The 26,884-nt window shown below is 34.9% G+C and overlaps 1 protein-coding gene and 1 pseudogene across 8 annotated transcripts in view; one reads left to right on the top strand and one right to left on the bottom strand.

Annotated features, from left to right (window-relative positions):
- Positions 1-789: 789 nt before the first annotated feature.
- The window catches only part of ASCC3 (activating signal cointegrator 1 complex subunit 3), a 372,625-nt gene continuing 346,530 nt past the window's right edge, over positions 790-26,884 (bottom strand). For all 8 annotated transcript variants that reach the window (XR_012433590.1, XM_005552273.4, XM_074037396.1 and 5 more), the window contains 5 exons: positions 9,816-9,967; positions 8,016-8,163; positions 4,518-4,727; positions 1,693-1,868; positions 790-1,597 (listed from right to left, as the gene is read on the bottom strand). Coding sequence is in view for 7 of the 8 variants with exons in the window: in XM_005552273.4 (XP_005552330.3) it covers positions 1,450-1,597; positions 1,693-1,868; positions 4,518-4,727; positions 8,016-8,163; positions 9,816-9,967 (834 nt within the window). In the remaining variant the exon portion in view is untranslated. The remainder of the gene's footprint in view (positions 1,598-1,692; positions 1,869-4,517; positions 4,728-8,015; positions 8,164-9,815; positions 9,968-26,884) is intronic.
- On the top strand, positions 23,706-24,605 carry LOC123572997 (DCN1-like protein 1 pseudogene; annotated as a pseudogene).

The following is a 26,884-nucleotide window of genomic DNA, read 5'->3' as shown; positions in this document are numbered from 1 at the left end:
AGTGAGATTGTTACCCCTCAGGTTCCTGTATGGACTGGTCGTTGTTATCTATACATAATCTTCATTTTCTTTTAATTCCACTAAAACAGTGTTTAAGATATAAATTCCAATTAGGTAATAAACTTTGCCAAATAAAAAACAGAGAGAACTTTTATATGAAGTAAATTTCTCAGACTAGAGTCCTCCTTCTCACTATACTTGGTTTGCTTGCAATAGTTATTTAGATTTAATTTTGGGAAGTGAATGCCTGGTTCTCCTGCAACCTACTTTTATTTCTTCTTCTTTTTTATTTAAGCATGGAAAAGGATATATACAAGCAATACATTCCAATTCCAGAAACACTGAAATTCTAGTACTTGTAACAGTTACATTGGAAAATGTTTTAAAATAATTCATTTTAGGGCTAAGAAAACTGAAATTATTTCACAAAGGTAGAATTTCATTCCACTAGAATGCATATTATATGAACATTGAATTTTAACAACTTTTTAGCTTGAAAAAGTATTTTTCAAGATGGAATTTGTTTGCACATAGAGAAATTTTCTTTGACCCATAGGGGTCAAAAATTTTCTGTCTCAGATTTGTCCAGGACAGCATAAAGACAAATAATTGTACTATATGATCTGTAAGTGTTACAACATGAATTAGATTATACTTCTCTCCTTGTGTAAATAAATATGTCAGAAAGATAATGGAAATAAAGCCTTGAAGTAGAAGGGAAAGAAAAGAACAGATGAGTAAGGGGATATTATGGAAAGGAAGCAGAAGAAAACATTGAGTCAACTGGTCTTGAAGTGTCACTCTATATTTTATTTCCCAGTTAACCGTATCTACATTTTCTAAGATCAGTATATTCTGTTTTCTTTGTTATCATCATTAGGCTCCATAATATAATTTTACATCACATATTATTAAAACATTTATGAGTATAAGAAATTCTTGAAGCTACTTCTGCATGTAATCATATCAAAGTATAAATTTTGCTAACAACACACACTGTGTATCACCTTACAGGTTTATATTTATATTTTATGTGGCAGAGTTAGAAATCTGTGACAAGTCCTAACACTTGTCACACCTCAATGCAGTTTTCCTTAAAAAAGAAAAAGCCAATATTCATGTAAACAGTACATTGTGAGATGTAAAATTTGATAGCTCCTAAATATCACCTCAAATATACACAAATTAAAAGATTATTCTACATGCTTTTTCATCTCACATATCAAGAAACTCATGAAGATAACATTATAAAAGGCAACATTTGTTAAAAGGCCACTGTGGTTAACTTTATGTCACTGGAGTCAATACTGCAGCCACTGTCAATTTCCTGGATGGCTGAGGTTAGAAGTTGATCCTTTCAAGGCAAACATCAAGTAATTCGATGTTGTCTAGATGACTGAACAATGAGAATTCTTAGCCACTCCTTTCAAATGGATTGTTCAGGTCAGGTTACTTTAATGCCAGGTCAGTCAGGGCATCAGAGACCTTGGTGTTGACCTGTGCAGAAAGGCTCGCTTGTGTAACGTTGAGATAGATGTCATACTGCTGGTCCAGGCCAAGGTAGCAGTCACTCATGAAATATAATGTGTATATATACCTAAAATATAAAAATAGAATAAAAATGTAAAACCACATTTGTAATCACAATCATATTTAATTCTTTCAGAACTTTGGTAGTAGGCTTCTTCTTACCTTCCAGGTATTTCAGGGGTATAAAAAGAAAGGGAAGCAACATGATGATTTCGAATATATCCTACTCTTTTCAAAGCAATAAGTTCTCTCTTATCCACTTCTCCTAATATCAAAAACCATCCTTCATCTTTTGATTTGGGAAACCGAGGAGTAACTGCACAGCTCTCTGGCTTTCCCTATAAACCAGAAAAAAAGATACAACATTAAAAATATCTAGACTTTCTATACCATTTGGTTGTGGTTAAGGCTACGTTGAGTTACTTGAAGGCCATACATCTACATAGTTCACCATATGTATCTGAGATATTTTAAATTTTCTTCCATTCTGGTTTGGTGTCTTTGATATGCAATTATTTAACTTATCTCAAGATTCTCAGAGCACATTATAGACACTAGTTTGTGGTTGTAAGTATCAGAATATTTGGCCAGTTAGAATAAAAAACTCTGGATCTTGACATCCAATTAGCAAATTCTCATGCTATTTCTACAATTAACTTTAATACCACATTGGTAGATGAACAAATTGAGACATAACCATGTTAACCAAATCTTCCAAAACCTTATTCACAAAAAACGAATGCTTAAGAAAACAAACAAACAAATAAACAAAAACACAAAGCCAATCAAGACTGGACTCTGGACCCCAACATGAGGAGTACTATATGAAATACATACTTTCCCCCCATCCAAGAAAAAAACTCACATAAATAAGCATATATTCTAATATGGTAATATTAAAGAGTCCCTTCTCTGAGAAATGGGCAATTTTAAGTCAAGCAATTTGTAAAATATATTAATCACCACAATCCAAATTAGATATAAACATAATGATCGCACTTGAGGTCTTTATTTTAGATCAATTTTTATAAAATGCAAGATTATTCTAACGATTCTTTAAGACAATGACTTTATGGCATAATAAAATAAAGTAATAATGATATATTCTCAGACTTCACTCAGTATTCTAGAGGGAGATGTTTCACTTATTTCAAAAGGGTGTCAGAAAGTAATATATTTTTACAGCATTCAGAAACAAAAATTAAGAGATTTTCTGGCATGATTAAATCTAAGTTATACATAGAATATTAAGGTAAAAAATCATAGTTTTCCCCCATGATTTTATCTTTATGATTATTGCTATTTTTATGATTACTACTAGTATTAGTTTATATTACTTTTTTAATAAGTTGGAATACATTAAGTCCTCTAAAAATGCTCATATTGCCAGGTGCAGTGGGTCACGCCTGTAATCCCAACATTTTGGGAGGCCAAGGCAGGTGGATCACCTGAAGTCAGGAGTTTGAGACCAGCCTGGCCAACATAATACAAAAAATTAGCCAGGTATGGTGGCAGGCACCTGTAATCCCAGTTACTCGGGATGCTGAGGCAGAAGAATTGCTTGAACCGGGAGGCGGAGGTTGCAGGGAGCTGATGTTGCACCCTTGCACTCCAGCCTGGGCAACATAAGTGAAATTCCATCTCAAACAAACAAACAAAAGCTCATATTAAGGTCAGGTGTGGTGGCTCATGCCTGTAATCCCAGCACTTTGGGAGGCAGAGGCAGGCGGATCATTTGAGATCAGGAGTTCGAGATGAGCCTGGTCAACATGGTGAAACCCTATCTCTACTAAAAATACAAAAAATTAGTTGGGTGTAGTGGCACATGCCTGTAAAACCCAGTTATTTGGGAGGCTGGAGTAGGAGAAGTGCTTGAACCTGGGAGGTGGAGGTTGCAGTGAGCCAAGCCTGGGTGACACAGTGAGACTCTGTATCAAAAAAAAAAAAAAAAAAAAAAAGGAAAAAGAAAAAAGAAAAAAGAAAAAAAGAAGCTCATATTAAAGTCTCTGAAATGCCAGAGGCCAATCAGTTAATACTTAAACTGACAGATTTTTTAGATTTAGAAATCAAATGAGGTGAGACTTGAAGGTACAATACTGAAAGAACATCGTACGAATAGAAAGTTACTGATCATTTTGTGTGTGAGAATAGAAGGGGCAATACTAATGAACTACAGCTTCACCCCTGAGGGCTTATTCTAGATATGGGAAAGCCCTGAATCCACTGGACCATAAAGAAGACTAATTCTTTCTTATTTTAATTATTATGGCACTAAAAACCAATCTGCCCACATGCTGTGTACTAATATTCTTAAAGGACCAGATAATTAATTTTGGTGTCAGAGGCAACAGAAAAGAGCATAGTAATCTAAAATAAAAATATTGTACATTTTTGGCCTGTATGAACATTGACAAAGCTCTTCTATGCATTATAATGAAGGACGCAGGCAGATGTGGCAACTGAGGCTCAGAAAAGCTTAATGTCTTATTCAAATTCATAGAGCTAAGTGGTAAAGCTTCAGTCTCATCTATATCTAGCCCAATGCAGTTCCTGTATACCAAAGTGCCTCTAGGGCAGTACTGCTCAAGCTTTAAGGCCCTTAAAAATCATCTGGAGTATTGAGTGAAGGTATAGATTTTGAGATCCCCCCTCCTTGAGGTTCTGATTCAGCCAGTCTGGAGTGGGGCCAAGGAATCTGCACTTTAAAAGGCCCTTCAGGAAATTCTCCTGGACTGAGTCTGTATACCATACTTTGAGAATAGAACTCTAGGCAATACATTCTTATGTAAGGTAGATTTTCTGGGGCTGAAAAATGGCACATGAGGAGAACTCATGAATTTCAAAAGACTAACTCTCGCTCCTTAAGACCAGCTGAGAAAGCAGGATTCATGAATGACACGGGCGCATTAGTCATATAACAGATATGTGTGGTGGCGCATGCTGGTATTTGGTGTGAAATATTTGAGAATGGAAACCAAACACTATACCTTGTGGAACCCAAAGTGGACTCTCTGCAAGCTGACTTGAAGCACATACTCTTGGTCAGCATGCAATTTGATCCATTTGTTGTCATCTCGTTTGTCTGCAGTCAGAGTTGAGACACAGAGTTCATTATGTCCTTCAACTAAGTCATCCCACGAGCCTTTAACACTTATGCCAACATTTATCACTGGCAAGTGAGATAAGAAATTCCATGCCTAAATAAAAACAGAAAAGTAACATAATAAAGGAAGAGTCTATGTGAAATGCAATGATCAACTAAGAAACAGTGTGCTTTTAGAAAAAAATCAACCTTTTAATGTTGAGATTAATTCTAGATCCAACGCAGTTGCAGGAAATAATACAGAGACATTCTGTGAACCATTTACTCAGTTTCCTCTAAAGGTAGCATTTTTCAAAACTATGGTACTTATTACTACTAGGATATTAACATTAACATAATCCTAATAATTAACATAATAGTGATTTTGTTCAGATGTCCTCAATTTTTCTTATACTTGTGGCTATATGCATGTATGTGTAAAAATATTGTGCTTTTAGTCTTTTTAATGTCTTTGTAAAAGTAACTAAAAGAGGGCTTATCATTATTTAAACTTGTGATTTCTTTATTGTAAATCCCTCCTGATATTGAGCAGCTGTTGACTATACTAAAATAAAACAAGTTAAAAAATGTTTGTTGTCGAACTGGTTTGTTTTAGAGAAGCATCTATTCAGACATTCATGTGGCTTCTAAGATGGAGAGCATTACTTGGAGATAAATGGGCAATCTGAAAAAAATTTTGTAATTGAATAATTGATGTTAGAATCCTCCATTGACCACTTATTGTACATTTTTTGGCTCCTATTTCAAATTTGTCCTATTTATTCTGAAAAAAAAATTTCTTTATATTCGATATTTCACAAGGAATTCTATAAGTCTAGGGTTCCTTCTAGAAACAAATATGAATTTTTGGCATCATTATGCTGAGAATACCAATTAAAATGACACATTAAAAGATATTTTACCTAATTTTATACTGCTTTTGAAGTGGAAAGACATTTGTGAAAAATCAGTATTCAAATAGCAAGTGCTCACCAATGTTGAATGAATGAATGAATGAATACCTAGGTCTACAGAAAAGATGTAACAAAAGAAACTTGAGGTCATCTTTTTATAACATATACAATTCTATGGCAATATCAGCATCAGTCAAGAAAACTTCTCAAGACATTGGCTTTTTTTTTTTTTTTTTTTTTAAATCAGTTGTTACCTTCTATGTTAGTTTATAAAAGTACATGGTATTTTAATTTTGGTTTTCCTTTTATTCCTTTAATACATACTATATATTTCCTTATAGGCTTTGATCTTGCTTACTGCTGCTGGGTATACCTAATTGAAGTGAAGTAGCCCTGATGAACCAAACTACCCCTTAGGAATTAAAAAAAATGTAAATTCAATGCAAATTTTCAATTCAAATCCAATCCTCTAACTTGTCTTATGAATCTGAAATCATGTCTTGAACTGGATTTTGAAATAGTCAAGCCACAGAGTGTACTTCCAGTACAAAGGATGGTCTATCCCCTGCTAGAACCCATAGTCATTCAGTATAGAAGCTGTACCACTGGATGTTCTTCTAGGACTGGCCAGTCTGGAAAAGTGGTTAAGGGGACTTAAAAACACAATTTCTGTAAAGCATTTGACTTTGTCAGACAGCACAAGTAATATTTACCACATGAAGCAAGACTTGATATGTTTCTTTACTTGTACCATTAAATTAGTTACCAATATAATGTTTTGTTATCAGCAATTCATTGGGATTTTACTTTACAAAGTCCCCAAATGTCATATCTGGCTTTTATATATATGTAATTTTTTGTAGGACTTAATGTTATTATTATTTTCAATCTACAATGTGTACACATATATTTATTGGAGATATATATATGTATATATATTTATGTATATAAAACATGAACTATTTTTAAAGAAACTGCTAAGACATTTCAATACCAGCCAAACATATTTATCTGAGGATTAATCTTCATCTATTGAATCAGGCAAGAGCACTGCCATGCATACAATTATTTAATTAGCAGCCAAATCCTCTGCCAGTCAGCAGCCGTTCCAGGCATACTGATGGGGTAGAAGATGCAAATCTCACAGTCGTACTGCTTTTTCTCATTACTACTGCAATTAGCACTTAAATTGATGCTTTAAACATACTAATTTCTGGAATAATTCAGGATTTGTATGTTACCTGGGATCGCCTCACTGCAGAGCCGGCACCAGATTGCTCTGCAAATTGAAGCACTTTTGAGCCAAATAACCATCATCATATCAGACAGAGCCAATTTGCATTTGGTTTTAAAGATAACAGAATGGCAATTTATGCAAATAAATTAAGTAAGTTTACTTCTGAGTTCTCCCTGAACTAATTATAACAATGTTCTAATTTTTCATCATATCTAAAACTTGGCTTGAAATCAATGTATGTTATGTTGGAAATCTGTTGTTGCTAACAGAAGCTTTGTTTTGATTTAAATATATTGTTTTTATTCATAATTTTGATGGTAATTTAGTTAGAAAGGTAGGCATTTATTATGAATATTTAAATAGTATTTTGTGCCAATCTTGGGTTCAACAGAAACTGAACAGTCAATCAGACGTTAACGCCTGTTACACTTTTTCCAAGTCTTGATCAAAAATAAGTTCCACTTGGAAAAAAAAAGGACATAGTTTAGAAGTTTCTTTAATACCTGCATTTGCAAGTCAATATGTTAATTATGTTATAAATCCTGAACGTTTACTTTGACATGTTTAGGGTAAAATTGCTTAAGACTTAAAGTCTAGATAGCCAAATATTTCTGGCATTGTTCATTCATATTTTTGGTCTTCCTAAAGATTGTTTGGAGACATGATCCGTGTTGTTTTTCGCAATATAGATTCAGCTTTCTGTGTTAGTTATATGGTTCACACACACACGGTTTATTTGAAAGGATACTTTTGGATCTAGAAACAAAGTGATTATAATAAGAGAGGGGCATAAACAAATAACTGAGGGAATTGCATGAAAATATACCAAGCATACCGAAGGAAACACTACCCTGAAGAGAGGGAGTAGAAGGCTAGGATAATGCAACCAAGTGATGGACAAGCTACTTGAGGCTTTTCACAGCCAGCTTAGTAGCATTTATACTGAAACAACTTCTCGTAATGCAAATACCACTATTAGTTACTATTACTGTCATTATTTTTATTATTCATTTATTGAGTTCTTACTCTATGTCAAGAACTGTATAAAGCAGTTTACATAAGAGTATCTTCCTTAATTTTCACAAGAACTTCTTGAGACATGTATGTTTTCATGTTCATAATCATAGTAGTAAATGGCAGAGACAATTTAACTCAAGGTGAGCCTGGTTCCAAAATCCATGCTCCAAGTTAGAAAACTCATGGTACACCTCTGAGTAGGGAAGCCTTCAAAACACTTAAGAGATGGTCTTACCTGTTTCGTTTTTGCAGCATGTAGCTCACTTTCTACCATGGAGCTAAATACATGGTCTTTACCTCCACAGGCCTGGATCAGTTCGGGAAGGCAATCGATGGAGGTCCGACCCCTAGCATGTGGGCCCTTCATAACTGGCTTCCATTTCCTAGGAAATAATATCGAACCAAGCAAATAATTGTTTCACAGCAGAAAGATGATTTTCTGACAATGGTGGTTTATATAATGATAACTTTTTTTTGTTTCAATTAAGAAATGACATTTTAAGACCATTATGTTAAGTTTAAAAATTCAGCCAGCATTCTGTATGGATAACAGCCCTAGGCAGTACTGTTATCACTACATAAAATGTATTAATTATGTGTGAGCTCAGTAAACACTTAGGGTTCACAGACATTGGGTGTCTTTCTACAGGAAGGCACTAATGTGAAGTAATGCTTCCACGAAAATGAAGTACTGATCTGGACCCCTGAAATGTGCTTAATGGGTGCAGCAAATGTCTTTAATATAATTACTTAAATAAAGTTTTAAATTATAAGTTGTTGGGAACATAAAGCTAAAAGTTCATTTTGAGAATTTTTGAGATTTACAGCATAAGTAGTGCTAGATCCCAGAAACATAGGCCACCTAAATATTCCAGTAAGAAGAAAAATATAATTGAAACTCTTAAGAGTGCTGTGAAAACTGTATCAAATCTCTTAGGTCCCAAGCAGCTTAAATAGCAGACCTGCGTGCTATGTGTGGTAGTACTTTAATGTGTGTTCTTTACTGCTGAAACCCTACTCCCATAACTTTTATACCATACTGGAAGGGCTCCTGAAACTGAGCTGCAGACACACAGAGGAGGTTATCTGCCTTTCACCCCATGCCACTTGCTGCTGCTATGGCATAAGTGTCTTTTAGTTTCTAGGGACATCCCATGGTTGGAACCCAAGTACCATGGAGACAACTGCCCTGGAACCCAATATATTTGAGTCAAATTGAGGGACTTTCCTAAGGAGACTTTGTGTGTGCCTGAGGTTCTTGTTGGCATCTGTGTCTAGATGTCTCAAATAACTGCCACCCCTTATCCGGATGAACAGGAGTACGAGTGCATGATGGCAAGCTACAGCCAGATTGTTTTGCTTGTCTACATGACTGTGAACCAATATTTTGGCTGCAAATTATCTCTCAACTGGTGTGAAACACTGGTGTGAAAGAAACATTTCCAATTAAACATTGCCAACCCTGCTTGTATTAGACACTGTTCTTTTCCTTGCAAATATATTTCAGTCATGTACATGAGACTTATGGGTTAAATAATTGATGCTAACATAAACTCTTACATACAGGTTATATCTTGAGCTCCTAATATATGTAACTACCTAGTTTGGGACATTTTACAGATGCACAATTTACTTTTACAATGGATTTCAGATATCTCAAATCTCTTCAACAATAACAGACATTGGCCATTTATTTTGCTTTAGATCACAAAGCATTTTAATGATGTCTTCTTAAATGAAGATTGATATTGTAAAAGAATAAACGCAATTAAGAAAAAAATGTATCCAATGCTTCAAATGGAAAATGATTTAGATAGGAGAAGTTTAAATTATAGTTCAGCTTGGGACTGATGATCAAATTCCAAACAAAAATGTTCTGTCAGTTGGCCATGTCTTACTCTGGGAAACAGGAGTATTTTCCATGTCAATAATCAGTATTCTCCATAACATAAAATTTCAGTGACTACATATATAAAAAATATATATTTTTTTAAAATTAAAACAAAACAATTACATTGAAAAGTAAGACAATTACTTGAAAAGGTGAAGATGATGGTTTTCTATGTTTGGTAGTGTAAGAAGAGAAGAGTCTTTTAACCACCGACCCTGGATCACCATCTGAATCAGATTGGTGATATTCAGGACAGTCACCAGCCAGCCCTGGTTTGCAGCCACGTCCAGCATTGCCTGAACAGGGAAAATGCACGTTACAAGAATAACATGGTACTTGCCCCCTTCACTGGGATTCTGATGTTAGCTTTAACAAAAAACAAAGAAACCAAGCATTGTATCTCTAAGTTATTATTCATCAACATAGAAACCAGAAAATAAACCACAGTTGGATTGCAGGGAACAAATTTGATCATAGCATTTACTGTACATTACTTCCCACAAAGGACCAAATAATAAGTTTTGTTAGGGCAGCAAGAATAGCTAGATAATATTGGTAGCTAGCATTAAAACAAAGATAAAAACTCAGTGTACTTACTATGAGAACAAATACTCATATAATTCACTGTATTAAGAACATTAGCAGCTGCATTTAAAGAGTGAATCTCATGTAGTCTTTCAAATTTAAAATCAATAATGGTAAGGAGATAGTTTTTCTTGCCAAAAATTTATTTTCTCCAAAGAACAAGCTAAACATAGAGGCCTGGTTTTCAATGACGATAATACACCACACCACATACTAGCAAAGGGGGCAACTGCTAGTGGTACATGTAGAATGAAGAGAAGCTATTCATATTAGTCTATACATTTAATCTAATGTTTTATGGACAAACAAAAGGCTGCATTTGCTTAAGGCAAAACTAAACAGTGAAATCTTATTTAAACAAAGGCAAAGTTTACACAGGCAAAGCTATTTCAATTAAATTAGATTCTGGAGAATGCTGACTTAAAGACACATAAGTTAATATCATGATCTTAAGTAGCTATTTTATACAGTTTTAGTACTGTACTCTCTTGTTTTGGGAAATGATATGAAGATAGGAGAAATTAGATATGCCTAGCAAATAATTAAAATGATACTTTAATAGTAAATATCTCAATGACAGCAAAATATTTATAAAATGTACAAAATCTGTTAGTGGACTTTTAGAAATAATTTTTAAGGCATATTATGTTGGAAAAATCAATTTGCTATACTACTTAGTACTGTTGATGGAGAAACATCTTCCTTCTGAGCGTTGAATATCCCACTCTGTTCTCTAAAAAGTGAGTTTAAAAAAACTCTCTAAAAAGTGAGTTTAAAAAACACCTGGCTAAACGAATCTATTGTTTCCTTGGTATATTACAGAGAAATGGATCAAAATTTCTGGATATCATGATTAATGTGATGTCATGGTCAAATTGGTCTTTAGTATCTATTAACCTGCTAGATATACATCATAAAGACAGAATGTTGGTATAATAGGTATATTTATATATGTGTGTGTATATGAATGTGTATACATGTATGAATGTACATATTTATAAATCTAAGGAAAATCCACTTATATTCTTCCTTTTTCCCTGTACAGCAGAATAATACACTTTGCCTTTCTTTGAAGTATATGAGACAACAGGTCATGATGAATGCTACTCATAGACAAAAAAAGAGTAGTTCACAAGTCACAACTCTTGAGTCTTACTAAGGGAAGAGAAAAGGAAAAGAGAAATGAGTAATTATACCTAATGCAGTATTATGATGATGTCAGAACTTGCAATGTGGAGTAACTATGGCAATTTTACTTGTGATTTTACATTGCAACTTGACTGGAAATAAATTCCAGACCAAAAGCTCACATACTAGAAGAGCTAGATGGATGAACCATATATTCTTAACTTTGAAGTTTTCATGATGAAGTTGAAAGATTTCATAAAACTTATGAGATTTCCCCACAATTTTATACTGTAGGATCCAGATGTGAAAATGTAAAAAAACATGCTAACTACTTATATGAAATAAATAAAAAAGCCATATCATAAACTGAAAACTATTATTTATCTTGTTTAAATTTAGAGAAAAAGCAAGTGGGGAGACCAAGAATCTGTGATGGTAAAAGGTTTTGTGGCTCCCCAACTGAGTTGAACCAAAACGTTGTTACACGTTTCTCTGCTCAATTACTCCCTAGTTGTCTTGTTCTCTTTGCCCCCATGGCTTTAGTGCAGACCTTGGTTTCTCACCTGGAACATTATATTCTTTATTCTCATCTAATTTCTTTTCAATATTTACTTTATATTGTTACCGAAGTGAACTGTAAGAAGGTAAAAGTGATCATATCATTCCTCTGCTTACATTTCTTTAATGGTTTTACACTGTGAAGGGGATAAAAAAACTGATGCTTCTTTGAATAACAGTCAACATTCTCTCATCTATCTGGTCCTTGCTTTTCACTCTGGCTACCTCCCACTCTGTACTCTTAGTAGAGCAATACGTAACTACTGGTATTTTCCCACACCAACCCTTGCTTTAGATGTTTCCTTGTCCATCTCCTTTTCTTTCTTTCTTTTTTTTTTTTTTTCTAAACAAATACCATTCCTGTACTTTGTCCCTCTGGGAAATTCCTATTCATCCATCAAGTCTCATTCAAATGCTACTTTTTACAATGAAGTTGCCAGACAGTTGTAGGTACAGTCAAGCACCACATAATGGTTTTGATCAACAACGAAAGAACCAAAATATACAACAGTAGTCCCATAAGACTATACAACCATATATTCTGTAACTTTTCTATGTTTAAATATGTTTAGATACATGAATATCATTGTGTTACAATTTCCTACAGTATTCAGTACACTAACATGCTATACAGGTTCATAGCCTAGGTGTGTAGTGGGCTATACCATCTAGGTCTGTGTAAGTACTCTCTATGATGGTCACACATGAAGAAATTGCCTAAGGGCACGTTTCTCAGAACTCAACCCTGTTATGCAATGCATGATAGTATTTTTCCTATGTCTCTGCTGTTCTTGACACACTCCACCATCATCTTTTTGTAATCCTCTGTTTACACATCTGTCTTTTAAAGTATAGGCTTCTTGATGGCAAGAATCTGGAATCATTCCTTGTAATTCTAGCCCAGCACAGTGCACTCAAGAAATATTTATTAAAGAATATAGGTAAAAATGTAATTACAATGATTATAACAGCATTCTTCCTAAGTTATTGCCCATCTACCAAAGACAGTATGGTATAGGAGAAAAAAAAGTTTTAATGTCAGATAAACATAAAGTAATCCCCCCTTATCTGTGGGGAATATATTCTAAGACCCTTATTTTACTTAAGAATGGCTCTGGCATATAAGAGTAGTGATGCTGGTAATTTGAATACGCCAAAGGGAAGCTGTAACGTGCTTCCTTTAAGTGAAATGGTGAATGTTCTTGATTTAATAAGAAAACAAAAAAAAATCATGTGCTAAGGTTGCTAAGGCATACAATAAGAAGGAAGGATAAGTCCATCCATGAATTTGTGAATAAGAAAAAATAAATTCATGTTATTTTTGCTGTCACACCTCAAACTGCAGAAGTTATGCCACAGTGCATGATACATGCTTAGTTAAGATTGGAAAGGCATGAAATGTACAGGTAGAAGACATGAACAGAAACATGTTCTAATTGATGGTAATCAGGTTCTGTACTATCCATGGTTTTAGGCATCCACTGGGGGTCTTGGAACTATGTTCTAAGGATAAGGGGATACTGTTGTACAAGATGGCAGGGAACAAGGCCAAAGATAGATCCTGCAGCTTAGGCCAAACTGGAGGATGTGAGCCTGGTATTCAGAGATCCAAACCTGATGTGACTATTCAGAGATCCAAACCTGATAGGGGCTAAGGCCAAGGGATGGTCCAGGTAAGTGGATTTGAGAGTCCTGGTAGCTTGCATTGATACTCTTCATATGACTGAGCTTAGGATGAGTTCCTTGTGTCTCACTACCTTTCACAGCAGTTTTCCTGGCAGATAAGGATTGATAGGTATATGCTCCTCCCCAGAATGGGGATGGTTTTGGTAACAACTGGCGAGTGTGCCTGAGTTTCCCAAGTAACCCCCAAAGTCCTTTACAGGGATCTAATACTCAGCGATCTAAACAATAAAAGGTTGTTTTAGTACAAGGAGGATAAATAATCCTTGACATTCATTACCAGCTTAGCATTAATATCAAGCAAATACTTAATCCCCCTTTACCTCTTATCCACTTTCTACTTGGCACTCTATCTATCAGACAAAGCTAGGATGATTCTGAGTGTTGGGGAAACATGAATGGGGGATGACTCTGTGTGAGACTTTCTTCTACTAAGTTGGAATCAATTTCAGTTAATTGTTGATTTGGAATTCTTTCTCATCACCAGCCCTGGAAGAATGGAAATGTGATTTCAAGCACTGTATCCACTTATAAAATTATACCACAACTAAAACCTTATTTTAGTTAGCAAAAACAATAGGGTTGCCATTTATTGAAGAGAGGTGAGCTGGAGAGGAGGTGATGAATTTAATTTTGAATACATTTTAAGTGAGGTGCTACTATGAAGCTAAGAAGTTCAGGTGAAAATGAGCTCTGGAGAAAGTATATGGGCTAGAGCTGTGGACTTAGAAATCCTGGGCACAAAGTGCACACAGCCAAAATAATTAAAATGATCATGCATGGAGCAGAGATAGGGGAAGCAGAGTGGGGTTTACCTGGAGATGACACCTGGAAAGGGAGGGGGAGGGCAGCTAAAGGAGTCTCACAGGCACTGCTGAAAGAGTTGTGATTAGGCTGGACGTTGGTTAAGCATCTACTATTTGTCAAACACTCTGTTAACCATTTAATGTACGTTTTTGAATTTAAACCATTTTTCAGATGAAGACACTGCCTAAGGTTGCATAGCTCTGGTAAATGGGTACAGCTGACTCCAGTTCTGGGGAACCTGACTCGAAAGGGCTTGCTTTAACCAATATAGTATATTGCTTATGAAGCTCACAAGGAGAAGGAGGGTGTGTAGACTTTGAATGGGGCACTAAATTAGAATTAAAGATTCTATGAGGAATGTGCACACTAGATAAATTGAAACTTTGTGAAGTTTTCCTGACAAGACAGAATGTAAGCAAATAATAAGTCTGGATGAAGTGTAATCAGTAGTATGATTCATGAATACATGATACTGGTTGAAGAGAGAGTGTGGTATACTAGAAAAAGGTTTAGCCTGAGAGTTTAGAGTATTGTGCCTTTAAATTAGCTGTAAGACCTTGGGCAAATCACTTAACTACTAGTATTCATTTTCCTCATCTGATAAATCAAGGAGTTTGATTAGGTGCTTTTTAATGGTTTCTGTCTTCTGTAAGCTTTAATTTTTCAATAATAAAATGCCAATATGCCCATATTATATAGTTATTTGTTTTTACAGAGCTTACTTTCTATTTTTCCAGGTGGAATGTAATATCCTTGAGGTTAGGGGTAGCATATACTAAGCAGGAAATAAGCTGTACAGAGAAAAGACCCTTTTGGGGTCAGAGGAAGATAAATTATCTGCTTCCAGGGTATGTGGGCAAGAACTCACAGAAGAGAGGAGCTTCTGCTGGTCCCTGGAGACCTCACTCACAGAGAGTGAATGAAGAGAGAGAAGCTCGGAGGTGAAGAGAAGGGAAATTGATAGCACTTATATTAGAGAGTCTCAATCATCTCTGTAAGTTGGAGGCGATGTCTCTTGCTGGGAGGAAGTACCATAAAGGAGCACTGGAGAGAATTAAAGATGTGAATAAAAACTAGAGCAGCTGTGAGTTTCAACAGCATGACTTTGTAGTAGAAACAATTAGCAGTGTTCTGTGATTGTTTCCAGCAATAATTAAGTATGCATAACTTAGATGTGAAAGTTGAGAATTCAAATGTCGATAGTTACCTAGGGAGGTGAGAAACATTAGGGTACCAGTGACATTACTGTTGAAATGGCCAACTCTGGTGTCAATGCTGTTTAGAGTAGCAAGTGAAGTCATAAACAGAGGGAACTGAGGACTAAACTGAGGAATCAGGAAGGAAATAAGAGATTCCAGATCAGAATAACAGAAATGTTCAGTCAAACTGATTGATAAAGATGCTGTGGTCAGAGAGACCACAATCCTTGGCCTACTTTAATCACTACCTTCTTGATACCAAGTGATATCAATGAGTTAATGATTAAAGTAGTTCAGCTATAACAGTTAGGAATATGGGATGCATGTAATTATGATGTTATAAAAGGGTCATCTGTTGAGCCCACTATGATGGAGCTGAAGACTAGGAACTGGTGTTTGGGGAAGGAGGAAAGAGATCTAGAGTTTAGAAGATAGTTGAGAAAATAATCTTATGGACACTGAAAGTAAAACAAAACATGGATAGAAGCAGGAGTCTGAGAAGAAAGAAATGGTTGGAGAACTTTTATTCTGGGGAAGTAAGAAGAATCAGCCAATTCAGGAGTTTCTAAGTTGAATGTTACAATGAAGGTGATGTGTGTGCCTGCCTGTATCTGAGTGAGAGGGTAAGAGAGGGAAAGAGAAGAAGGAGGGAGAGAGAGAAATGGGAGTTGGGGATGGACAGAAAGAGAGAGGTAAAATTCAAAAATAGACATACTAAACACATCTTAGACCTCATCTTTATACGGAAAAGTTAATAACTTCTGAAGTACCTGGTTTTATGCAAGGGTAGAACAAAATAAAACAATAACAACAAAAACAAACAAAAAGCAAAACCCTGTAATATCCTTGAGGTTAGGGGTAGCATATACTAAGCAGGAAATAAGCTGTACAGAGAAAAGACCCTTCTGGGGTCAAAGGGAGATAAATTATCTACTTCCAGGGTATGTGGGCAAGAACTCACAGAAAAGAGGGGCTTCTGCTGATCCCCTCTAGAGTTTAGAAAATGGGCAGTCTCTGTAAGGAAATTTTTAAAGGTGTGGGGTTCCTGAGGCCAAAGGTATCCTTTATGACTTAGATACACCGTATGTCCTCAACATCTATTTCGAATCAATTTTAAGAATTTCCTAAGCATAACAGGCTTGGTCTTAGCATTTAAATTCAACCACATTTTTATATTTGTGTAAGTATTTCTGCAAAGAATAGATTTATCCAAACCTATAGACACTTTTCTTATCTTCCAAAGTTGCAGATTATACTTTAAAAAGTTAACATTTTAAGCTTGACAACATATCTTCTATATTTCATATCAAGTAAATCCCATGAATTTATTGTAAAAAGCTCCAGTGAATTATATAAAGTCAGACAGTGTAGAGAGTATGCAATATGGTGTGATGAAAATACCTGTATAGTATTGCACAGATTATACAACATTTTCACTAATGGCTCTCACCTAATACTCAACAATACTAACTATGAGGCAGGCATTAATACTATCCCCCTTCACAGAAAGGGGAACTTAAGCTTAAAGAAGTTTAGTGACCATGTAATCATGCTGGTAAACAAGTGATGAAGTTAAGGCTTAATTTTGGTTTTCCAGTTTCATACATGTGCTCATTACACTATATTCTATTAAGTGTGCTGATTTCTGCATATTCTGTTTTGCTTCAAAAAGAATCTGAGGTGGCTGACATCTGACCTCGTTTCCCACATAGCAGAAAAATGTGAACTCCAGACAAAATTATTATGTATTAATTGATTATTGTCTCCGTGGGTAAATTTTAGCAACATATTTTTTGAAACTCTAAAATTTTAAAATTAATTTTAACCTAACATTTAGTTATAACTACATCTTAACATTTGATCTTCAGGCACTTATCTTTTGAGACACAACTGAATTCTGGATTTAAATAATCCAAAAGTAAAATAGGAACATTGGGCACTGTGATAAAATTAAGTCAGTTTCATTGCAAGGAAATAGCATCACTGACCTAGGCTACTAAAAGAAAATCTACATCATTAAATGTACATAAAGAGGTATGTTAAAAGGTGGATAATAAAATCTAATTCTAAGGCTTATTATTTAAAAATTTCCCCTAAAATCTAAACTTCAGTTTAAGAAATCTGTCAATTTAATCCTTAGTGTCCTCAAGTCTCTGTGGCTATAGGGTGTATGCATGGAGATGGACGGATTGCTCCAGCTTCTCTCCCCTTCTTAGTATTCTTTAGACTCACACTCTGTCCTCTCCCTTTATCCTTCCTCCTCAAGAAACCTTTCCTCCTTTTCCCATCTCTTGTCATCATCTTAATGTATCTAGTGTTAGTAGAAGGATTACAATAAATGTATGAAAATAAGATCACTGCCAGGAAGAGTGGCTCATGCCTGTAATCCCAGCACTTTGGGAGGCCAAGGCAGGACAATCACTTAAACCCAGGAGTTCAAGACCAGCATGGGAACCAGTGAGATCCCATTAAAAAAAAAAAAAATTGCTGGGTGTGGTGGTATGTGCCTGAGGTCCTAGTTACTTGGAGTCTGAGGTGGAAGGATCGCTGGAGCCCAGGAGGTTGAGGCTACTATATACCAGTTTGGGTGACAGAGTGAGACCCTGTCTCAAAAAAAAAAAAAAAAAAAAAAAAAAAGAGAAAATAAGATCATGACAAAGGTTGAAGTGATACATGTCTGTTCAAATTAAATGACATGGGGATGATATATTGTCATCAGAGTTTAAAAGAAAGAGATTTATTTACGCCAAAATGAGAAAAATTATATTAATTTATAAAAACGAAGTTGTTATGTATAAAGTATCACAAGAATGCAAAACACTATGGAAAGATCATCAAAAACAGGAAAGTCTGAGAAACTGTCAGAGCCAAGAGGAGCCTGAGAAATGACTATTGAATTTAAAGGGATATCCACAATGAGATTCTAGAATAGAACTAAGGGCATTAGGTAACATCACACATTGTATACCTGTATCAAAATATTATACGTACCCTCAAAATAGGTACAAGTATTATATATTAAGACAAAAATTTTAAAAAGAAAAAGGATATTAGGTAAAAATGAAAGAATTCTGAATAAGCATAGACTTTAGTTAATAATTATTTGCCAAAATTGGCTTGTCAATTGTTACAAATGTACTTTACCAATATATTTAAGATGTCAATACTTGGGGAAAAATAGGTTCTATTTTGTATGAGAACTCTGTATTATCTTTGCAGCTTTTCTGGAAATATGAAACTATTCTCAAACAAAAAGTTTATTTTAAAAAATTGTGGAAATTGATCCTAGGCAGTTTGTTAAAACATTAGTTGTTAGACATCTGCTAGAAAATGCACTATTTAGTTCAAGAGCTCCCAGAAGCTTTACAATGATGGGAAAACCCGAAAAAGCTTTCTTGACAGAAAAGTACACTCCTTTAAAGGTTCAGGTCAGTTGCAAGTAATGATACAATATTTTGTCAATAATTAAAATGCTATAAGTACATTTATAAGAATCTTTTTCAATAGCAACAGTTGTTCATAGTAACTTTCTCCTGAACTTTTACCCCCAGAAGGTTAGCATTCAGGAAGCTCAGCTGCTGTCTAACAAACTTAATTAATCAAAAAGTCATTTCCGAGCTGTAACTATGAGTAAAAGCGCTTCAAGTGTGCTAGCAAGCCTACAAGTTAATCAAAATGCTAATGCAGTACAAATTAAAGTTGTGATTAACATTTCACAGTAGCTGCTTAAGTGAATTGATCACACAAATGGGTTAAGCATTACTCATTTCCTACAGCCCCAACCGGGAAAAGGGTTGTTATGTGGGTATGAGAAGAGGAGCAAGGGGTAGAAGGATCCTTCATAATAGCATCATATCATCAATAAACCACCACCAAATTGTTACACAAAAGCTTACAGGTAAAGTCACCCAGGGGGAAAACAGCCTTCCAAATTATATTATAGTCCTTGAAGGGAGATTGGCTATAAATCCACAAGAGTAAGTAAAGGTGTTTAACACCTCAAAATCCACACATTTGTGTTAGTTTTGGGAAAGCTAAATGCATCAGCTCTGTATCACTTCCCTAGTGGAGAATGGTGCTTTGTTTTAGGTGGTGTTTTGGGTGTTCTACTGTGGAGATAAAATATAGCTTTGATCATCTAGGACTAGGATTCTGCACCATTGTGTGGTCCTTTACATTTGGAATAATAACCATTCAGGATTAAGTTCATTTAGAATTATTTGTTTTTAAATAGTCATCCATTAATACACCTTCATCAGGTTTTTATGGCAGAATGTGAACTCCTGGCAGTCTGGCCAGGAATGCAGCCTGAATTTAGACTTCACCCTCATCTCTATGAATTTGATAAAGTCACACTGATATTTACAATAAATAAACTACATTTGTTTATAGATAATTCAAATTTGGCAGAAAATCTTAAAAACATCGTAAGACTCTACAAACAAAAAATCTTTTTCCAATGTTTCCTGTAAAAGAACTAAAAAGAAAAAAGTGAAATATTGATTTGCCTATGATATAGAGATCTATATATCCCAAGCATTGTACTCAAGTCACCTTAACAGTGTCATTATAGTTGATAAGTTTCCAGCATACTTTAGATGATACAAAAGACCCCAAATGTATGCTTATGGTATTAATGCTCATAGTTCCTTGAAACATATCCACAAATTATTTACTTATAATCTACCCATCTTTTTTTTTTGAGACGGAGTCTCGCTCTGTTGCCCAGGCTGGAGTGCAGTGACTGGATCTCGGCTCACTCACAAGCTCTGCCTCCCAGGTTCACGCCATTCTCCTGCCTCAGTCTCCCAAGTAGCTGGGACTACAGGCGCCCGCCACCACGCCCAGCTATTTTTTGTATTTTTAGTACAGACGGGGTTGCAGCATGTTAGCCAGGATAGTCTTGATCTCCTGACCTCGTGATCCGCCCGTGTTGGCCTTCCAAAGTGCTGGGATTACAAGCGTGAGCCACCGCACCCGGCCTAATCTACCCATCTTTTTCTCAAAATGATTAGAAGCTTTCTGAAGCTTCTTGTGCAGTACTGTCTATTTAAAGAGAATGTTTTCTTGGTCTAATTATAAGCATTTAAAAATCTGAAAAGATTCTACAAAAATACACAAAAGACTTTATCTACCATTTGCTATATCAAAACATTTCGTACAAGTATTGCATTAAGGGTTTGACCAAGTACTTCTATCGTTAAGCTCAGCAACACCCGGACTATTTTCATTGCTAAATGTATTTAAACTCCGCAATTCTAAAACTCATTTGTTTAAATGACACTGACATTCTTTAATACATCACCAACACAATGAGTCTGTGCTTAGTGCATCTATATGTAAACACTCTTGTTCCATGGCAATTCTACCTCCTGGCATCATAAAATATTCCTGTGCTTTTTTATCTACTACAAATGAGAATCATTTGTTAATGAAAATATAGAACCAGCTTACAGTCATAATACCTTTCACTTAAAATAATTTTTAATGAAAAATACCCACATCGCTATATCTTCTTTTTCTTCCCTTATTCTTTCCTATTCTCAGACTCTACTGTGTGTATCCATAAATATACACACACATCTTTTTTTTTTTTTTGATGACATCTCACTCTGTCACCCATGCTGGAGTGCAGCAGCATGAATCATGGCTCACCACAGCCTCAAACTCCTGGGCTCCGATGATCCCCCTGCCTTAGCCTCCTAAGTAGCTGGGACTACAGGTGAGTGCCACTATGCCCAACTAATTTTTTTTATTTTTTGTAGATATGGGGACTTACTTTGTTGTTGCCCAGGCTGTTCTCAAATTCCTGGCCTCAAGTGATCCTCCTGCCTCAGCCTCCCCCTGTTGGGATCACTGGTGTGAGCTACTGCACTTGGCTCATACATATCTTAAGGTTATCTGCCAATATACTTTAAAAAATAGATTGAAGATAAAATGCATTTTCAGAATATCTGTGAATTACAGGAAAAATATAATACTAGCTATGTGAAATGTAATATGCTTTTAGCTTATCAGAAGTTGTTACAGAGATTAAGAGTTCAAATCACTGTTTTGAAGTTTAGGCTAAACAACAATCCCACCAATAAGCTTGTAAAGATTTGTTTTTGCAAATATAGGAAGGTTGTCTAAATGAAGAAAGGTATACCCATACAATTCATATACTTCTTCCTGTTATTTATGCAGTTGATTAAAGTTTTTTTTTTTTTTGGCTAGCACATATGACAATTGATAAAGCCTATTAGAACATTGTGACATTAATTGGAGTCTACGTAGTATCTCACATGCAAAAGAGAAGAAAGACTGGAAACTCGGTAGATCAAAAAGACTTGTCTGCTTGTTTCTATGGAGTAGTCATTCTTTTATGCCTTTTCTTTCTTAATAAACTTGCTTTCACTAAAAGAAAAAAAAATACTTGGGTGTTAAGGAAAATAATATAAAATGAAAGCTCCCGTATTAAAGTTAGAGCCAAGACTATATAAAACAATGGAAACGTATCCACTGGAACGTAGCTCCTTAAAGGTCTTCCTTTCAGGCACACTGAATCACCCAGAATACTTTCAAAGCAGCTGTGCTGGCTACTTCTACTAGGGCAATGGAATATGAATTCAATCTATACTAACATTTACCTTGGAAGACAGATCTTTACATTCTTCCTCAATAGTAAAGAGGAGATATCTGCTATCTTTTGGGGGAATTGGTAGTTCCTTATCTTGAGGCAAGGTACCTCTAAGATTGCCTACTACTTCTAGAAGTTTGAAGTTTTCAAGAAGAACCAGTAGATGGACAAAGCTTGCTATCCAGGTGGCCCCATCAGTGGTGGTGGGGTTGGTGGTTAGACAGTGAAAGAAGCCAAAAAGCTAACCTAAGGAGGCAAACCTTAAAATGACAGAAGAACATAAAGTGTGTGTGTGTGTGTTTGTGTGTGTGTGTGTGTGTGTGTGTGTATGTGTGTATGTATATGTGTTTATTGTAGTACACCTATGCAGAAATTATTCTAGTGTGCATTTACCTTTTATTATAGGGTTATCTTATAATTATGATGTTATTCTTCCTTCTCCCTATGGATCAACAATCTGATCTTTCTCTCATTATTTTCAATTATTGTAGCTTTATGGGAGAATGTGAGGAAACAAATGGTTAATTCATTAGTTTATCTAGCATAATATAAAAACTTGAGAAGACGCATAAGCAGTTGATACAAAAAAGGCAAACACTACCAACTGGGCACTGTAGAGTGATATAATAAAGCAGTTACAAATATTCAATCATATTAACAAGTCCCTCTAAGAAACTGGTTAAAGTAATTATAGGCAGACTGTTGAAAAGGGAACCAGAGTAATTAAAAGGAGGTGATTTAAGTATACATTGAAAAACAGGGATTAAAAATATTATTCATGGTCTAATGGGAATTCTTGGTTAAAAAATGTAGAAATTTCTGTGAAGTTCTCAAATTTTAAAATAAATTCTCACTAGATCGTGTGTACAATTTTAAAGTCCATCAATATAGGACAAAGGGAACACAGTGAAATACATTTTTATGGTATATCCAACCTGTGTTGTAGGCTGTTTTTGCCTTCTGACGTGATTTTGGGAAAGTTACTTAGTCTTCATCTTAAATAATGAGAATATTGTACTGCTTCACTAGACTATTGTAGAAAATGGGTCAATTACATGCAAAGCAAGTACAACAAACAGGGCCTGATACAAAGAAAGCCCTCAATAAATGTTCATCATTACCACCACTGTCATGATGTTTGCTTTATGGCCCATCATTAAATAGTTATTATTTTTTTCTTTTTTGGTAGGAGGTACAGGGATGGTGTATAGTTCTCCAGATATTCTGGTATAATTTGGTATTTAACATACATTAATTCCAATTTAAATTTGCAAGCATAGGTTTCTAGAAATCTTTCTAATCAGTGTACACTGTCACAGTTCTCTATGTGCATGTATATGTGTGATGTGTTTTCCTTTCACAAATTAACATCATTTTTCTTGTAGTCTTTAAGGATATTGCTGCTCATTTGCTGCGGAGCCAGAGGAGGAGGGGAGAGCCTTGGAAGACACCAACATGAACAAGTTGAAATCATCACAGAAAGATAAAGTTCATCAGTTTATGATCTTCACACAATTTAGTGAAAAGAACCTCAGTAAGTTGTCTATCTCAAAATGACTGGAAGTTTGATGTTGTAACAGATAATTTTTTCCAAAATCCTGAACTTTATATACAAGAGAGTGTAAAAGGATCGCTGGACAGGAAGAAGTTAGAACAAATGTACAATAGATACAAAGATCCTCAACATGAGAATAAAATTGGAATAGATGGTATATAGCAGTTCTGTGATGGCCTGGCACTCAATCCAGCCAGCATTAGTGTGTTGATTATTGCATGGAAGTTCAGAGCAACAACACAGTGTGAGTTCTCCAAACAGGAGTTCATGGATGGCATGGCAGAAGTAGGATGTGACAGTATAGAAAAACTAAAGGCCCAGATACCCAAGACGGAACAAGAATTGAAAGAACCAGGACGATTTAAGGACTTTTACCAGGTTACTTTTAATTTTGCAAAGAATCCAGGACAAAAAGGAGTAGATCTAGAAATGGCCATTGTCTACTGGAACTTAGTGCTTAATAGAAGATTTAAATTCTTAGACTTATGGAATAAATTTTTGTTGGAACATCATAAACGATCAATACCAAAAGACACTTGGAATCTTCTTTTAGACTTCACTACAGTGATTGCAGATCACGTGTCTAATTGTGATAAAGAAGGAGCATGGCCTGTTCTTATTGATGACTTTGTGGAATTTGCATGCCCTCAAATTGCTGGGACAAAAAGTACAAGAGTGTAGCACTAAAGGAACCTTCTAGAATGTACATAGTCTGTACAATAAATACAACAGAAAATTGCACAGTCAATTTCTGCTGGCTGGACTGAACTAAAGATCAATTCTCACAATTCAGACTGAGGGTTGGGACAAAACTTTAAGGATACATCTTGGACCATATCATATTTCATTCTTCTAATGGTGGTTTGGGCTTGTCTTCTAGTCTGGGATGCTCTAAACACTTATAATTCCAACACTGTGGATTTCATCTTATATCCGTGGACCATCCTACTTTATTCTCACATAAGTCCTAGAAGCTTTATGGTGATTATTTTGAGGTTTCCATTCTCACATAAAGCAAAACGCTGTCTTCATTAGAAAACAGGTGGCATAAGAATTAAACATATGAACATCACAAAACAATTTGTAAGAACTGCTTAAATATATGCTTTGGGCTAGTTGCAAAGACTATGCTAACAGCACTTCCAATAAGGGTGATATATTTAGTATACTGGATCTAGAATGGTATTTTGGTTTGTGGGGAATTTTTTTTTTTCCTGGAAAATCACATAAGTTGTTGATGTGACTAGAGTATCTGATGAAAAAACAATGTCAGAATAACCAACATGAAAATTTTTTAGGATAACTTGGTGCCTACCTGAAAAATGTATTGTGTTTCAGACTCTTGATTTCAAAAGGTTCACAGAACTAGTCTGAGCTTACCTTACCCATGTTTATATATAGTTGTCCTACGGGGAGATTTTATTTAGAAAATGTCTGCATAATGTAAGATTCTACTCCTGTCTACATTATGCACTACATAATTGGACTTCATTATGCTTTTGAAATGCTTATCTGCCTGTCACATAAGTTAAACTATTTAATTTGTTTAGAATGTTTTGGATTGCTACACAACACAATATTCTAAATTTAGGCATGAGGGTTTATTTTTTGTTTTGTTTTTACTTTTTTTTTTTTGTCATTGCACTATGGAACACAAATGAAATTCTCTTAATTTATAAGAAGACAGTAGGAGTTAAATTTTGAAAATGGTTGTGATGAGCCATGAAGTTCAATCTTTATAATATAGGTACTGCTCTTTCAGACAAATAGTCCATTTTTGATGACTTCTTATTTTGTTGAAATTGCTTTAACTGCTAATCACTGTGGTTGCCAAATATTTACTTCAGGAGCAAAGATTTTCAAACAAGCATACACGATGCAAAATACCAATCTGGCTTCTAGTCTGTTTTCTGTTTTTGTTTCATTCAGATTAGCTCAGTTTTCTCATCAAAGCAGAATGCTATCTTTTGTGTGTGTGTGTGTGTGTGTGTGTGTGTGTGTGTGTGTATGTATATTTTATTGCAAGACCCATGAGCTGCTTTTATGCTGAAAATGGTCATTTTTCTGTTCACTTACTGACACTCAAAGAAGGGTTCTTTGCTTTCTAAACATTTCCGTAAGGCAGGCTAGAAATGTAATACTTCAAATGTTAGATGATTATGGTCTTTTGATAAGAATAGATTCTGCTTGGTATATCCAGGCACTCTCTAAGGTCTAGGGTTGATATTAACAAAGGAACGTACTTCAGAATAGCAGTATATTTTATGCAAATATGGAAATTATTTTAAGAAACAATGACATATTAAAACTGCTTTTCATTTACATGATTTTGAAATAGACTAGAAAGCTTTTCTTATAGATATATTAATATTCCAATCATAACTTTAATTCAAGAATATAGTTTTACCAAAAGAAAAATTTGAAAATTTATATTCAGGCTACTGGAATTGGTTATTAAAAGCAAAAGGAAAAAGAAGAACCTTGCTGCTTTCAGTATTACCTGATTTCATTTTTGTAAATATAAAGAGGAATTTTAATTATAAAAAATTTTTAAAAGATATATATGTCTATATATGTATATGTACTGTTTTGTTTCCTGTCTTGAAGATTTTAAGTTATGGTTATTGTTTTCAGACTGATTAATTCACATATGCTGTGTTTTGAAATAAGATCCCATTAGCTGTTTTTTGTTTATTTTTTTTTCAATATAAAGTGTTTTCTTTAAAAGTCTGATACTGGTTCATGGCCTAGTGCCTTGGATTTCACATATTTTTCTTTTTAAATGCAAAACCTTTTCAACAGAATAGTGTTTGTCATCAGGTAAGTACTAAACATTCATAATTACTGTTTAATTATAAACAAAAACACATAAAAGCTTTGAATATAGTTATGGAGCATTAAAGTTAAGGTTGTTCACTATGATGGCATCTTAGAATTAAACAAAACTTTTACTAGGGCTGAAAAAAAAAGAATATTGCTGCTAAAGTTCTTTAAAATAAATCTTAAAATACCTACAAGTGTTTCGATCTCAAATAAATCTTAAAATACACACAAGTGTTTTGATCTGTTAAAATGTAGG

The sequence above is a fragment of the Macaca fascicularis genome, chromosome 4 (genome assembly GCF_037993035.2).
Source record: "Macaca fascicularis isolate 582-1 chromosome 4, T2T-MFA8v1.1".
NCBI classification, from domain to species: domain Eukaryota; kingdom Metazoa; phylum Chordata; class Mammalia; order Primates; family Cercopithecidae; genus Macaca; species Macaca fascicularis.
This window is presented reverse-complemented; position numbering and strand designations above follow the sequence as displayed.